This window comes from Amphiura filiformis, chromosome 5, assembly GCF_039555335.1.
Source record: "Amphiura filiformis chromosome 5, Afil_fr2py, whole genome shotgun sequence".
NCBI lineage: Eukaryota > Metazoa > Echinodermata > Ophiuroidea > Amphilepidida > Amphiuridae > Amphiura > Amphiura filiformis.
This window is the reverse complement of record NC_092632.1, coordinates 15,104,749-15,121,224: the sequence shown is the minus strand read 5'-3', so window position 1 is coordinate 15,121,224 and position 16,476 is coordinate 15,104,749. Positions and strand designations below refer to the sequence as shown.

Sequence of the window (16,476 nt, the reverse complement as noted above, 5' to 3'; positions counted from 1 at the left end):
AACCCCATACATCAAGGACTTACATCAGGGAGCGTGTCAACTTCAAGATCCTCACCATCATATATCAATGTGTCAATGACATAGCTCCACTCTACCTTCAATCTGGAATTCATTCTTACACCACATCTCGTCATTTACGCTCTTCCATGGATACTACACGGCTCTCCATTCCTCCCACAATCAAATTAGCTGGTGATAACGCCTTCACTTCCTTTGGTCCTCGAATTTGGAACAACCTCCCATGCAACATCAGGGAGGCCCAAACACTGGCCAGCTTCAAAAAGCTTTTAAAAACCCATCTTTTTCCAATTTGATCCATTTCTTGTCATTGCTATTTCTTTCTTTGTTTTCTCTTATTGTAATGCGCCTAGAGCTAAAATTGTATAAGCGCAATATAAATCGATGTATGTATGTATGTATGTTCTGTTGATTCCAACAATTCCTGAAAATTCTATTTTTTGCATTTTAAATTTTTAACAAGTAGTTGGCTATTCACTTGCTTCCAAAATATTACCTCTTCAAAGTAGCGCGTCCCTTTCCTGTAAAGTATCTATTGATGGGGGTGGGTAAAAGCATTCAGGAGAAAACTTCTTGCAATTTCATTGTTTTCAATTCTATTTTCTCTATTCCTAAAAAAATACTATTTTCCTTCTATTTTTATCTTTTGAAATTGATGATAACAAAGAAGCACATAAATAAATAAAATTTTACTTATATATAAGATTCTTAATTTAATTCCCTGCAATTATATTATATTCAATTTCTCTGTATTCATAGAAAAATAACACACATCTTCCCCTCTTCCTAAAAATTGTATCTTTTTCCTTCTATTTTTATCTTTTTTTATTGATGTTAACAAAATAACAAATAAAAAAGACGATGCTTTCATTGATATATGAGATTCTTGATTCAACTCCATGCATTACACATTGTTTTCAATTGCACTATATCTATACACTCTCTTCCTAAAAAATATCCTTTTCCTTCTATTTTTAGTGATGTTAACAAAGAAGCAAAGGGGCAAAACAGTTTTTACTTATTCTTCCTGTAACACACTGCAATATACATCGTTTCCAATTTCACTATATTTATACACATCTTCCTCTCTTCTTAAAAAATATCCCGTTTTGTTATCTTTGTATCTTTTTTATTGATGTTAACAAAGAAGCAAAGAAAAAACAAACATTTGAAGTTTTTCAATTATTCATGAGATTATTGTTAAACTCCCTGTAATTAGATTGTTTTCCATTTCACTATATTCATTTTTTTTTCTTCATAAATTTTTTCAACAAAAAAGCAAAGAAAAAACAAACATTTGACGTGGTGTAGTATTTACTGTTGCATTATTACAGCCCTTTGAACGTTTGCATAACATGTAATTTGTTGATGTGGTCTAAAATCAATACGTTCTTGCAGGGAAGTCGGGTGATTGAGTTTACATTACATTTACTGTTGTTATTAGTGTTAGTGTTAGTGTACTATATGCTAAAATCAAAATGTTCATTTTGCAGGAAAATCTGGGTTTTCGAAAATTGTATTTGCCACAATGTGCCACATTTAATGGACGGGGACGGGGTCACAATTTTCAATCAAATGAAAATGAAAACATTATTGTTGCATGGAAGTCCAATGCTTGGAAAGTTCCTTTACGCGTACTGTTTTTGGTGTAGTCGTGTATAGACTAAAATCAAAGAGCGATTCTTGCATGCAGGCAAGTCCGGTGCTGAAAAAGTTTACATTACGGTTGCTGTTGCTGACGTAGTCTAAATTCAAAATGTTCTCCTTGTATGAGCTTCCGGTGCCTGGAAAGTTTATATCACATTTACTTTGTTAGTGTAATTTTAAAATTAAAATTTTATTATGCGATTAGAAAATTGTTGGTGTAGTTTAAAATCAAAATGAGTCGAGTACTTGCTAAGTTCACATTACATAACGCTTGCTGTAGGCTACAGGAAGTCTCTGAAAGAACTGTACATGTACCATCAGAATTTTGATTTTGTTGAGTATTTCAAAGCCCACAACGAAACAGGACGGGTAGTGTATGTTATTGCCTGTAAAAGGTCTTCAAATACAAAACAAAATATAATTACGGATGGTACAATTCCTTCAGAGTACCATGTAGCTTAAAATAAAAACGTGATTTTTACATGAAAATTTGGTTCTTGGAAATTTGATTTTAGATCATCTGTTGTTTGTGCAGTCTAAACTCAATGCACGGATGTCATGTGCTTGTGAATTACTTGCCGTTATCAACATTTGAAGCAAATAGTTGACGTAGCCTAAAATCTTCGGTGGAAATCCAGTGCTTGGAAAGTTTTTACATTGTAGTTTAAGATGAAAATGCAATTCTTACATGTAATGGGTCCATGCTTCTTAAGTTGACATAACGTTGTTCACTATTATATTGTTTGTGTGCTCTAAAATCAAAACGTTTTTGCAGGGAGTTCAATTTTCTTAAAAGATACCCTATTAATGCGATATTGAGACAACACAGGTAATAAAACAAGTATAAATGTGTTTGTTTACAAGATGTTTCCTCCTCTTTATTATAATTGATTTCAAGTATATTACAATATTTATATGTACATGTTTATGATTTGATCATGAATATTCATGACCTGTCACAGAGAAAAAAGTGCCCAGAATATGAAAGGGAGAAAAAAACCAACATTTGTATAATTTATTTTGGTATAAGGGGATACTTGTAACACTGATGAATATTTATCTTTTTTATGTTGGCAAAATTGGGCTTTTCCTGTTGATGATACACCCCCTATGGCAGACATGACCTTAGTCTTCTACACAGGGAGTATGAATTTCAAATGGGGTTGCCTGAACGAGCGACTCCATTAAAAATCTACACCCCAGTGTGGGAGATTAAAGTTGTGTCTTTAATAAGTGAGTAAGGGTGTCAATAGCCCAATGCATGGTGTAAATAATTAAAAGTAAATAATAATTTAAGTGTTGATTAACAGTGTACAGACAACAAGGCCACAGCACACTTTACATATTGGGTCCTTTTCAATTTAAAAAGTTCCCATTGCTGAAGGTCCATGGCCAAAGTCAACTCATTTTGAGAAATCCGAAGAGCTGCATCTCTCAAGCACATTCTGTGGTCTCACCAATCATAAAGAACTTTGCTGCCAGTCACAAATCCCCCGTGTTTTAAACAAGTAAGATGCAACTGGAACTCGGCATTCCTTGTCAGGCAAAATCTCATCCTAGCCCACGTATTTTCACAAGAGCTTGAATGTATTTAGTCCAACACATATCAACAGGATAAGTGTGACAATATTTGATCTGTAACGTGAGAGCTGTAACATCCGAATTAAATATGTATAACTGTCATTCCTATTTCTTACACATCAATAACTTTATAGGAAGCAGAACTGAATGGCAATGTGATTTTGACACCAAGCTATGAATTATTACATATGCACCAAAGGCCAATAAACTACAGGCAAATAAAGATTGGTTACAACTTAATAATAAATATTATCCCCTGATTTAACCAAATGTTGAAATAAAAAAATATTGACCATAATTTGAACCCATAATAGCAAATACACAAATGTCTCTTTGAATCCCCTCTGGTTCCAATACTATGGATACACATTATAGATACATGTTATTCCATGCAAGAAGGGTCTATGACCCGATCATATGCATTATAATCAAAGATGGAATTAAAAAGACTTGTTTGTATCTGACATCATCTGTCAATCTTACTCGCTCATGGTTTGTTACGAGTTTCATGATGATTGAGTTTCTGAACATGGCAGTAAAACAACAACCTTATGGTTAATTTGGCATCTTCAAATATATACAAACCATCTTAAAAGCTGGGTTTTAGTAGTAAGAAACTTTCATTCCTGAAAGCGCATGTCAACAATGCCTAGAAAAGTTGCTTTTTGCCTTGCAAAAGTCCCAAATTTTTCTCCATTTTCTAAGATTCCTTTTCTCTGATCGGCACCAGATGAATCAACCTTCCTTTTTATGTGCTACTAGCCAATCAAGGTTGTGGGGAGTTCACTTTAATTCAGTCTCTGATTATAGCCATAGTATTGTGCGACTGCATCATACTATACATCAGTCACATCAAATTCTTGCAGAGCTTTGCTTATACCTATAGATCTCTGTTAACATCAAATAAAAGAATACATTAAAACACATGTTAAAATAATATATTTGTAATACATAAATAACTATACAATGTATCATCACTTTTTATACACAAAATAACACGAGTCAACTAGTGCCAACAATTATAATTGTCATTATGGTTGAGTACTTAAATTTGAAATTTTAAAAATAAAGCATTACGTTATTTCTTTGCACCATATCTATTGTATTTAACTTCTACCATGTCCAAATTTCACTTTAACATACATGCAGAAGAGTAAGAAAAAAAATCAAATACGACAGTGGTTTGGTTGGCGGTGTCCCCCCCCCCCTTCCACTCCGTTCCAAGAGTGGTATTCAGTCTGTGACATTTTTGCCTTTCATGAAAATTATGGTTTAAGAACTTATTATCAAAAACATTTTCACCAAATGAAACTAAAATTTATCACTTTTTTGTTTATAAAAATAATGCATTGGAATGAATCAGGTTGGTTCAAAGTATAGAGCTAGCTTGAGCATTAGGTGTTTATAAAGGTGTGTTTTTGATTTATTGTAACCTTTAAATTATAGAGCTTGAGTACATTTTGACTTTAAAAATTTAAAAAAAACCTTTTTATAACAATTCCTTGTGTTAAAATGTCATCACTCAAGAAAAGTCTTGATTATGTTTAAACTTGATGACAAGATAAAACTAAATTAAGATTTTTACCTTTTTTTATTTAATTAATATTTATGCAACTGATACATATATGCAGCAAATATTTCCATTTATAACCTTGAATTTTACACAAAATAGAAACAACTCAAAATAACTTACCATAGAATTTGCAAGTACAGTGTGTAGGTGGTATACAAATAAAACAATTACCAAAATAAAACAATTCAGCCAAGAATATTTATATTAACAATAAGATGTACCTGCTGATTAGAAAATTTCAATTCCAATCATGAAGTGACTATTACATATATCAATTCCTCAAAACAAAAATGATTACAGTCACTGAGTAAGTGACTTTTACTCACACCACACAAACAAGTTACTTGGCTATTCTAGTTGAAATCCATACACCCCCATGAAAGACAATCTCCCACATAGGGGTGTATATTTCAAATGGATTCATCCATTCTGGTAGGCTCATTTGAAATTCACACTCCCTGTGTGGACGATTAAGGTAATGTCTTCCATGGGGTGTATGGGTTTCAATTGGAATAGCCTGGTGTGGGTTAAGAAAGGAATTCACAGATGGTCAGGATTTGTTCATATTGTGTTTTCTATCTTACATTTTAGTCAATCATAAAAACAATGTTTCCAAGTTTAAGTTATATTATTCCAGCACTTTAATATAAGGAGCAAATATAACCAGTGATAACAATACCCCATAGAATAGTAAATACTTCTGGCGGTGATTGACACTTTTTACCAATGTTTTGTTCATACCACTTGAATGAAACATATCTTGGACATGACATTTTACAGGAGTAATGGGAAATAATCTGCCTCTTTAGGGTCTAATGTGGGGGATGAGGCTTTCAATCGGGTCACACACCTTTAACAGAAGGTGATCAAGTTAATGTATTACTATTTGTGACAAGATCCAATCCAGTCCAAATTGGCATTGTAAAATCTAACAACCAAGTATGTGAAAGGATTTCAGCAATAGTATGCTTGGTTACTGCGCAAGTTTTTGGTGATAACTATTTTAATTGCCTCATTTATCTGGTTGGGTCAGATAACATTACATTTTGAACAATTTTTTTAATCTGTATTTTGTCACTTAATCTTAAGCTAACATATGTTATTGTGGGGGTATATCCATTGCACTGCTAAGAGCTTTTACATCCTCTTTTGCTTTTTTAGTATTGCATACTCAAAAACAAATTCCCAATAAGATGATTAGTCTAATACTGAAAAGAAATTATAAATTAGATTCTGGTATTTGAAGGAAACAACTATTTCAACACTTCCGGACCAGAAGTTATACAACATCAGATCAACATATATTAAGCCAACAAGACTAAAGCCAACATTGGCAAACAAATCGAGTAGGTACTTGATCAAACCTTGGGTGTAATATTACTACAAACATTCAAATGTTATTTAGTACATGGCTATGTACTTAGATGTTGTGAATTGAAATAGCCTACAGCGTTGCTCATATACGGTAACATACAACATTGTATAAGTCAGCGGACAGTTGACAAATCTATCCTATTCTCGCATCGGTGATCTTTGACCTACAATTGTTATGATACACTTGTGACTTACATGTCACATACACCGTTTCCTGATAAACGAGCAAGGAATCTTACATTACTTGACATCAACAATCTGTCTAGCTTTCCTGTATTATTACAGCAATAATAGTTGTTTTGATCTCATCCCACTAATCTCTCTTCGAAGGTTTAAAAAAAAACATCCAGTATTAAAGTTGAGTACAAAACAGGATTGATACCTGTCACAGACATCATTTATATTGCAAATTTCTTTTCAAACTGCACTATTTTTAAATCCCAAACTTAACATGAAAATTAAATCAACTCCCAGAATACTTGATATAATCAGACAGTTACAAAGCAACAGATAGACGACTGTGACAGCTCTCATCTGAATAATTGCTCCCATGTCATCACTCGACATACATATGTCACTTTTGCAACTGCAATTATCTGTAATCTTCAACTTGTCAAAAGGAATTTGGAAATTTCACTGAATGGCTAATGTGTCACATTGTTTAAAAAAAACAGATCATGTGAGTGGCAGCATGTCCACTGGGTAGCTTTGGAGTTACAGCCCCTGGGTTTTCTGAAATCAGCTTATTTTCTGCACATTTCAGCAATTCAGCCCCCACCCCCCTTAGCTGGACACACCTATGAGAGGAATTACTATTTGTAACAGAGACATACCTTGTACTTCTGAAACTCACTGTGCCAGAATTGGACAATTTGCTAGATTTTGCTTTTTAAAAAATGGTTGTTTTTCACCAGGAGTACACCACAGTTTAGTTTAACTTTAGTTTAACTAGATATAGGATGTGTTTTGAAAGGCCCAATTTGACTTTCCCATCTCAAAACAGCTTTAGATTTTAATCTAAATAGATACACCCACATAATCACAAATACAGCAGCATTCTCAAACTTATTATAAAATGCAGTCATACAAACATAGCCAGATATCACTGATATGATGTTATTTCTGAAGTTTCCCAAAATATGACTCGGTCCTTTCATCGGGCCTGGTATTGAAAAGAAGAATTGAGACTTCATTTGAACAAGACTGACATATTAGCATGAAAGCTTAAAAAATTCTCCAAAAACCAGCCATAATATATTTGTCATGATTTTTGATAATGACAATATGCCATAAGAGGTCCAAATTAGTGTTTTCATAATGACACATGGATAAAGGTTCCCAAAATATGATATGCATTTTGTGAAACCAATACTGGTTTGAAATTGAGAAAATATTGGTTGCAAAATTGTCTTCTTTTAACTTTAAAATTCACTATAATACATATTATACGCAAAGTGGCATTTGTTTCAAATCTAGATTGCCTGCATCAGCAACTTGAAGGCCAGTGCTTAATGTTTGTTTTGATTTATAATAGGTCGAACATTATTTGGTCTTTGTTACTGGCCCATCAATAAAGTCCTAACTCACGCATGTGTAAATTCACATAAAGCGTGTGTCAGTCATGTATTACACAAAATATGCAACCAGCATAAGTGCTGCAACCAACTGTGTGCACGCCATTCTTTATCAATACACTGATGTTATTATAAGCATAATATTATAAGCCAAACAAACTTTAGAAAATATCATATTTTGTATTATTTTGCAAAGTACTCTTAACATGACTAAGAAAATTGTAACACAATTATTCAAAACTTTGGTGCACTGATGCTTTTTTCCCAATAATTAGTTTTGTACATTTTATTATCATGTTTCTATTTAACATATTTCAAATAAGGAAAAATAAACATAGTACACAGTATTACCATATTCATCCCAATATGCGCACTATGTGCTTTAAGTAAGCACCTGGACATTTAAGTCAGAAATATCATGGGGATACTAGATACTACACATAGCAATGTTATGCAGCTCAAATTGAACATTTTGCAAGCAAATTTACAATTTAGGCAGAGAAATTCTTGCAAGTTATTTATGATAATCTTAAATGGGTTGTATCAACTTCCTCTACTAAACGACTGCTGTGCTGTTGTGTAAAACCATGTGACCACCTGGGGGGATACAGTCGGCAACACCCTACACTGGCCATGGAGGTAGTGGATGCTCTTAAATCAATGTAAATCAATGACAAATCTAATAGATGTCTTAATTTTATGGCATCCCAGATTCGCATCTGCCGGGTGGCATTGGTTGCGGGTGTACAGTATGGTTCCACACATCGGCAACACACCGCCACAGTACATGAGGTTGATACACAGCTATACACAGCTATACACACCCAATAAGACTAGAAAATTATACAAGAATCACCCCCCCTCCACGATGCTACAATTATGTCTGGCCATTGCAAAAACCACATCCCAGGTGGTCTCCTTTGCTTTTGTTCCCCACAAATTTTTTAGAGTGTTATGCAGCAAGTGTCCTGAAAAGGGGTTCCTGAAGCCTGAGACTAGTATACTAGTCTCAATCTTAAGCTTCAGGTAGAAATGTTCACAAGAGCGCTAATTGTGAAGGGTGCTTATCACATAAAATATGGTATTTAAATAGGTGCAAATATGCCTCATGCTGACCATAAATATCATTTGTACAAGCTGATAATACAAAACTTAATCACTACAAGTGAAATACAAAAATAGTCTTACTATATTTTATTCTATTAATTGTAGTGATTAATTAATAAGTAAGATTTTAAATTAGATAAATATGCTAATTTAGCATGCAATTGAAGTTATATTTCCTTAAGAAATTGAATGCTATGGCTAATTATTATCAAGAACATGAATATCAAAATGCATCAAATTTGTGTACAAAGTGGCAGAAACAAATAACCAAGATTTTGACAATTTTAAAAATACTGTCAGTCATACGTAGAGTAGCCTCAAGAATCCCTAGTATTTGATATTATATTACTGTAAAATCCATTCACTTGGTACTGGGAAAGATTTATAAAACACAACTCCATCTATAAAACTGACACTACAATGTTTGTTCATGGTGATTTTAATTAACACAGGTGCTGTTCTGAAGCAATATCTACAGGGTGGGTGGTGGGGGAGTCAGCAATATTAACAACCTGTTTAGATTGTATCTTGATTTGAAAATATGTTTCCAGATTTAATTCAAATATTTTACAGCAGTTTAATCTGCAAAGTTGAACAGCATCAGGAATTTGCAAAGATATTGACAAATTTGTTGCAAAAGAACTTCCTTGGTGGAATGAAAATGCCTCGCGGCTCTGTGACATTGTCACTATGCGTGGACCGCTGCAGGCTTTGTGTAACGTGTTTTCTGCTCTTCAACAAGTTATGTGATACATACACGGATAGTCATTGTCTAAAAATGTGCCTGCAGCAAATGAAAATCAATCTACACACAGGTGAATGTAGCTATTGATATATGAAAATAATGGAATTGGATAATAAACATGGATCAGTAGTTTCCTTTTGCCCACCTGCATTAAATTTTCATTTTGCCAAAATATTCAATTTTGATATTTTTTTTGAGGGGGGGGGGGGTGTCTTACAAAAGACTTTTAATCGGGATTTAATAGTTGTAAAATATAAATCCATCATGTATGCTTTTGATGATTTTGAAGACATTTCTGGTTAATTTTAGGCCAAATAATGATATGTTATTCCCTTGTCATACTCTGGACTGGTTTGAAGGAACTGATGCTTTATAACGTCTTCCAATTCTTGTAAAAACAATCACATTACAAGAAAGTCGTAAGTGCTTTCAACAAATTCAACACCTTGTACTGGTACAATATAAAGTTTCATATAATTAATTAAGAGCAATGAATAATGAAAAGCGACATCATATTTCTTTGTTAAATGTCCAGGAGGAAATTTAAGACCCATTTTAATTAGCCTTACCAAGATTCTGTTCACAGTAGGCAGTTCAAATTGAAATCCATACACCCCCTATGGAAGACATCATCTTAATCTCCCACACAAGGGGTGTAGTTTTCAAATAGAATTTCCCAATCAGGTAACTCTATTTGAAATTTACACTCCCTGTGTGGACGATTAAGGTCATGTCTTCCATAGGGGGTGTATGGATTTCAACTGGAACCTAGCCCATTCTATTCCCAGTTCCCCACTGGCAATTATTATATGATACTTTTAATTAACTTTAGACACCCAGTTTTCAGATTTTTCTTTTCCTGAAAATATTACTATGTTTATAAAATATCATGAAAGAAAGTTGCTTCATATCTCTCACCCAATGGGTTTTCTAGCAATAAAGAAATTGAATACCCATATCAAAATCTATTTGAGCAATTATTTGTAAATAATCCCAGCATGTCGGGCACAAGTTGGTATAGACTATTCACCTTCTAGTTAATATTCGTCACTAACTGCAGTTGGTACTGCTTTTAAATAGGTTATTAAACCCCACTTGCAACTGCTGTCACACTAAAATACAGTGAAACTGAATAGAAGCAGTTTAAGATCTGTAATTGAAGTTACCAAAATGTGTTAGGTCATCCGATGCAAAAGCACTTGTATTTCATATATTTAAACTTAAACAACAAGAGTTTTCAATAAAATATTAGAAACTGTGTCTGAAAGTTGATTGAACACATTATAGCCTGGCATTAAATTCCCACTTATTTTTTCTCAAACCACTTAAAATACACAGCCAATACAGAAGACACTTAGTGCAAATGCATAACCTCGCTATAATATGTAGGTCTCGTTGTTTTATTACCCTTTTAATTCCAAGCACACATAAAGGTGACATATTCACTTGAGGAATACCCACAATTGGATGTGAAATTTTGCTAGTTATTCAAGCCTAGACAATGCATGTAATATCACACAGTTACAGACGCATTGTGGACAAGCATAGCATCCCGTGATTAAAACAACACCCCAATTGATGCAATAATTCCCATGTGGCATTTTCTTTTAATTGTATGGAGGGATACTTTACACCTCGTAGTTGGCTATGACATTTATAACGTGTCACATGTAACTGAAATGCTGGCTGTATAAACTTGGAAAATTAATTGGAGTCCTGTCCTGCTTTATACATGGCATTCAGTAGGGTTGTCAACATCAACTTATCTTCCCTCTGAAACTGCAACTCATTTTTGGCAGGCTGCATAACCAAAGAATGCCGCAATGTTTTAATGTGAATTATGACTTCTAAATCACAGCCAATTCATGTCTCCTGGTATACTGTTTAAAATCATACTAAACATGCTACGATGGCTTCTTGCTTCGGTCTTCAAAAATCAGTATTTCCTCCTTAATTATTTTGTTTTCTGTTGAATTTTGTCATGTTTAATGGACTGTATCTTCTAGTGTCCTGGCGACTTTATGCTCATTTTGTTGTAGCCAGACGCATATTACCTGCAACTAATTAACCAAGTAGATACCTCATTTTTACCTAGGGGACAACATAATATTGTTAATATAAAAAGACACTCAACCAAAAGATGACCACTTTTCAATTTAATATGATATTCAAGACACTGACTAATCAAATTTGACCCCTAAGTACAGTTTCAGTGTTCCCTGGAGTTTGTTTTCCAAATAAATACAGCTATTTTGATCTCTATTTATCATCATGTCAAGTAGTCGCATATACTGCATAAAGTGTAAAAAGTAAGATTGATTATTTTGATACCGAGTTTGAAAAGTTAAGATTCACTGTATTGATAAATATTTAATCATGTTCAATGTCTCTGTGAAGTAAAATATATCCAAAGTTTTGTTCAAAGTTGCTTACAGAAACTTCAGAAAGTGAAATCTCTGGACAGAAAATGTGGGTATAACCATTTCTACTTATTATGAAGACATTGCTGGATGCAATTTAATTCCAAGACCCCTTAATATTCTAAAATTCTCCCAAGTTATAGGTGTAGACTGGATACTCTGTTCTGACGGGACTTCACGGGAGCAATTTGAGGCCTATGTGTACACCCATATCAAAGCAATGCACTTGTCAGCTGCTATATGTGTGTCTTTCTACATAATAGCTAGGAATAAATACCAGACTCATCTCAAGTGGAGGTCACTTCAAATCATCCCAAGTCACTTGGTTTAGGAATGTTCTTCATGAATTAGTAGGTGAGTTATCCTGACTGATAAGTCATGCTTAGTGTATTAATAGCACTTGCACATCTAAAAATCACAATCCAATTAAGATGCAAGGTATTAGACAGACAGGTAGATGGGGTAGAGGCGAGGGAGGAGTTCTGAAATGAATTGAGCATATATGGTTTCATGCAGCAACACTGTTTACAGAAAATATGTTCAAATTCACAGACATATTGACCCACAAAATATAGCCACTTTAGATTAAAGTATTTTCAAAGTGCTTGTGCATAACAGCTTGTGCATAGCAGTAGTGGGGTAAACCATCCGAAACAACAATAACAGTTAACACATCAACAAACTGAATTCCACCAAACCTGGACATGTATTTTTCAATACAAATACTTGGTAATGTCATCTTCGCATCATTTACACATATTTATGACGATTTCGCACAATTTGAGGCACCAAATGTTTTTACCTTGTTCAGATTCCTGAAAATATACTGCATCAGTCATTCTGTCACCTTTTTGAGTTTGTTAGAGGAGGGAGTGAGGTAAAGAAGTTTTAAGAAAATCTAACATCGTTCCATAAAACTGATGTCTATAAATCAAAAAAACATTTCACAGAAAGCTCAAGAGGCTTACATCTATAACTTATCTTGACAGTTTAATTTTCAATTCCTAAGATTCTGGTTAAGACCGGTTTCATTTCATAATCTTGTTGTCACCTAGAGCTGCAACAATCACACTTCAATATAACCATAGATCTTGGTGGGTCAAAAGTTATGATGAGAAACGAAAAATACATCATGGTTTGTTAAATTAAGTTTTTGGAAAAGTGATGACAAGAAACTTGATATATCCTTAGTTATTCCCTTCCAGATGGCAGATTCGCACAAGCATACAAATCTAGGAGGAATCAATTGATTCACTCTATTTTATGTCAACATGTAAGAATTTGACGACTCAAAACTAAGACTACTCCCAAAACATATCAGATCTTGTAAAATCTGTAGATTTCTGACCATATAAACCTATGCCCCATTCAATTAATTTGACTGAACAATGAGCATTTAGGGAATGACAATGAAAATGTATAAATGAAAAAATACAGAACTCATTTTGTTTTCATTTGATGCTTCTGTAATTATTTCTTGAAGATTTAATCAAGTGCAAATTTTGAAAACTGCACTTAGGCATTGCCAACTAGTTTAATATTTGAGATTCTCTTTGGAGTCTGTACTACACGATTTTTTTTATCAAAAGAGTTCCCTAACTTGAAACTTGGGACATAATGGGACTGATGTGCCCATACCTGTGAACCAGGGGACATTTTAAAACAAAGCATCCCCTGGTACTGATCTGTGTATTTCTCCACCTGATATGTATGCAAAATATATAATACCCAAAACATTTAGCATGCAATTGAAGAATATCCAGCGAACCAAAGGGGTAGTAATTGAACAGTTGTTTGCTGCCTTGTGTTCTTTTATTAATATTATAATAATTGAGAGCTTCATTTTATATCTTATTGTACACATTTCTAAGATTGAATAGACATCAGCTTTCACTACCATATTCACTGTATTTAGTGTCCTTCCCTTATTTCAAGGTATGTCACTACATAAAATAATATTAACATAACTACACAAGGCAGCCTTTGAACTATTCCAGTTGATATCCATACACCTCATATGGAAGACATGACCTTAATCCAAATAGAGTCATCCAATTCAGGATGACACGGTCAACATGTGGAAGATTAAGGTCATGTCTTTCATAGGGGGTGTATGGATTTCAACTGGAATAGCCCTTTGGATGTATCGCCTGTTGCATCTGAACTCTTTCAATTACTTTGTGTAATGCTAAGCATGTATGCTTCAGGCCCCTGATTAAATTCTAATTTCAGTTGTCACATTAAATGATCAAATCTGATGAATGTTTGGTTTTTTGGCAATTTAACTGAAATAAATCAGTATAATTACAATATCATGCCTTCAGTAAATGAAGGCGGTATAATTTTGGTCAAATTCTGACCCAATACATTGAGGGAGGGGACAATTAAAATATTTTATGCAAAGAAGACAACAAATACAATAAAGAAAACAATAAGCACAACAAATATCTTAATCATAAGCCACCTATTAGATGTTACTGACTGGAAGTACTTGAGGATCTCCCCGTGTGCTGCTTCTACATTCAGTGCTGTGTCATCAATGTTGCTATCGATCCTGTAAGGCAAGAAAACAAACAAACAAATACTGGGGGTGTAATTAATTGAATATATAACGACAGGTAAATGGTGGATAACTTGATTACTGTTTCCAATCTATTAACAGCTTTCAACTAGCTAGTTTTGAGTAGCTAATTTGAAACATTAAGAATTCTGTTACAGTCAATTAGCCCATGCAGGCATGATATTGATCCCAAGGTTGCCAAAAAATTGAAAATAGTAACAAAATATCTGAAAATAGTGTAAACCGAGATAAAAAAAAGCCCCAAATCAGCCTGAAATTAATGAATAAAAACATGTAAAATTTGGTTAAACTAATAGGAATTCCTATAGGCAAATGATCATGCCTGCAATGATTACACATATAATGAAATATTAAGTAGGGAAATGGGATACATTATACCAAACAAACCATACTTTTATGTAAATTATTAACTTAAAGGGCATTGTAATTTTTCATGAGATTTCAATTTGCAAATTAAAAAACCCTATATGTGACACGATCAAGGGAAATGAGTCGGATGTCGCTAATATTGATTTTGAGATATTGACCAAGAAAGTTTTAAAATTCTTTTGTTTTATATTGTTTTCAGCGACTGATAAGTTGACATAATTTTGCAAAGAAAAGTTGTATCAACATGGGGTTTTCAGTTTCTGAAAGCTCTAATTGTCCTCTTTAGAAAGATGTGTAAAACTCATTTTCGACCAGGGTCGACATGTGACTCATTCCCCTTGATCATGTCACATATACATCTGTATTACATATATTGGCAAAACTCTAAATTAAGAAAGTTAGAGAAACTGTTCAAGGTTAACTATTGAATTTATTGACAACTTCTTACACTCTATATTGTTAAATCACACAGCTGGCTCCACATGCTAAGATGTGTTTCTACAAAAGTGCTTGCAGACATAGCTTCCCACACTGCTAAATTAATTAACTGTTCGATAGGGTACACAATTAAAACTTGATTGAAAATTGGTAATGCTTATCTGAGAACCCACTGACACAATATTGGACATCCCTTTACTATTTTGTTCAAATCAGGAACTTTGAAGACATTGATTTACAAATTTGACAATTTTGTTTTGGAATCTTCATTTAGTATGCACATTGAAATATGAACATGCATCACAACAAATATTATATTGAGAATAATTTAAAAGTAGACTTCAACACTTCTTGTTTATTTCCCTTACCAGGAGCACTTTTGAGGAATTTCTTCCTCGTCGGCCGATGTTGTTAGCTCTGATGTTTTTCTTGGAAACATCTGAGACCAACCTCAACAGATGACGCCATACTATAGTGGAATTCCAATTGAATGAACGCAGCTTTCAATAGCGTGACGAACATTTGCGTACACTGTGCGATATACGCCAGCGTGTGCGACTGTGTGCGAGTAACGCGGAAGTGAATTTAACCATACCAACGCACTTGTGATTGGTCAGCATTGTATCCAAGGTTGTGCGTTCGCGTTGTAGTTTGAAATATGTGATATGCAATTGCGGTTGGATCGAGTACAGCTGTTGAAAGCTGCGTTCATTCAATTGGAATTCCTACTATAGATGACGTCACCGAAGTCGGAAAATTCCTGCTCCATGTAAGAATCAATTTTAATTGGGGTATTTCATGATCCACAGTCTCATACCCCACTTTTCTCAAAAAAGGTGAGATTTTTACACCACAGGAAAGCTCTGGCTACATAATCTTTATGTACAAAGGCACTCATGTCTGGTGTACAAAAACTTTCTTGCAGATTAATTTGTTTGGCAAAAATGCTTCTTTAATACAATGAACCTTTCATTAGTAGTAATCTGTTGATTTTTATTAAATTTGCAGAAAATGAGAATCTTCTTATGATTACACGGAAAAACAGTGGC

General features: G+C 33.8%; 1 protein-coding gene across 1 annotated transcript in view; it reads right to left on the bottom strand.

Moving 5' to 3' along the window:
* Positions 1 to 3,471: 3,471 nt before the first annotated feature.
* The window catches only part of LOC140152706 (syntaxin-5-like), a 38,316-nt gene continuing 25,311 nt past the window's right edge, over positions 3,472 to 16,476 (bottom strand). Inside the window, 1 exon segment of the mRNA XM_072175168.1 lies at positions 3,472 to 14,593. Within this exon segment, the coding sequence (XP_072031269.1) occupies positions 14,434 to 14,593 (160 nt within the window). The 3' untranslated portion in view covers positions 3,472 to 14,433.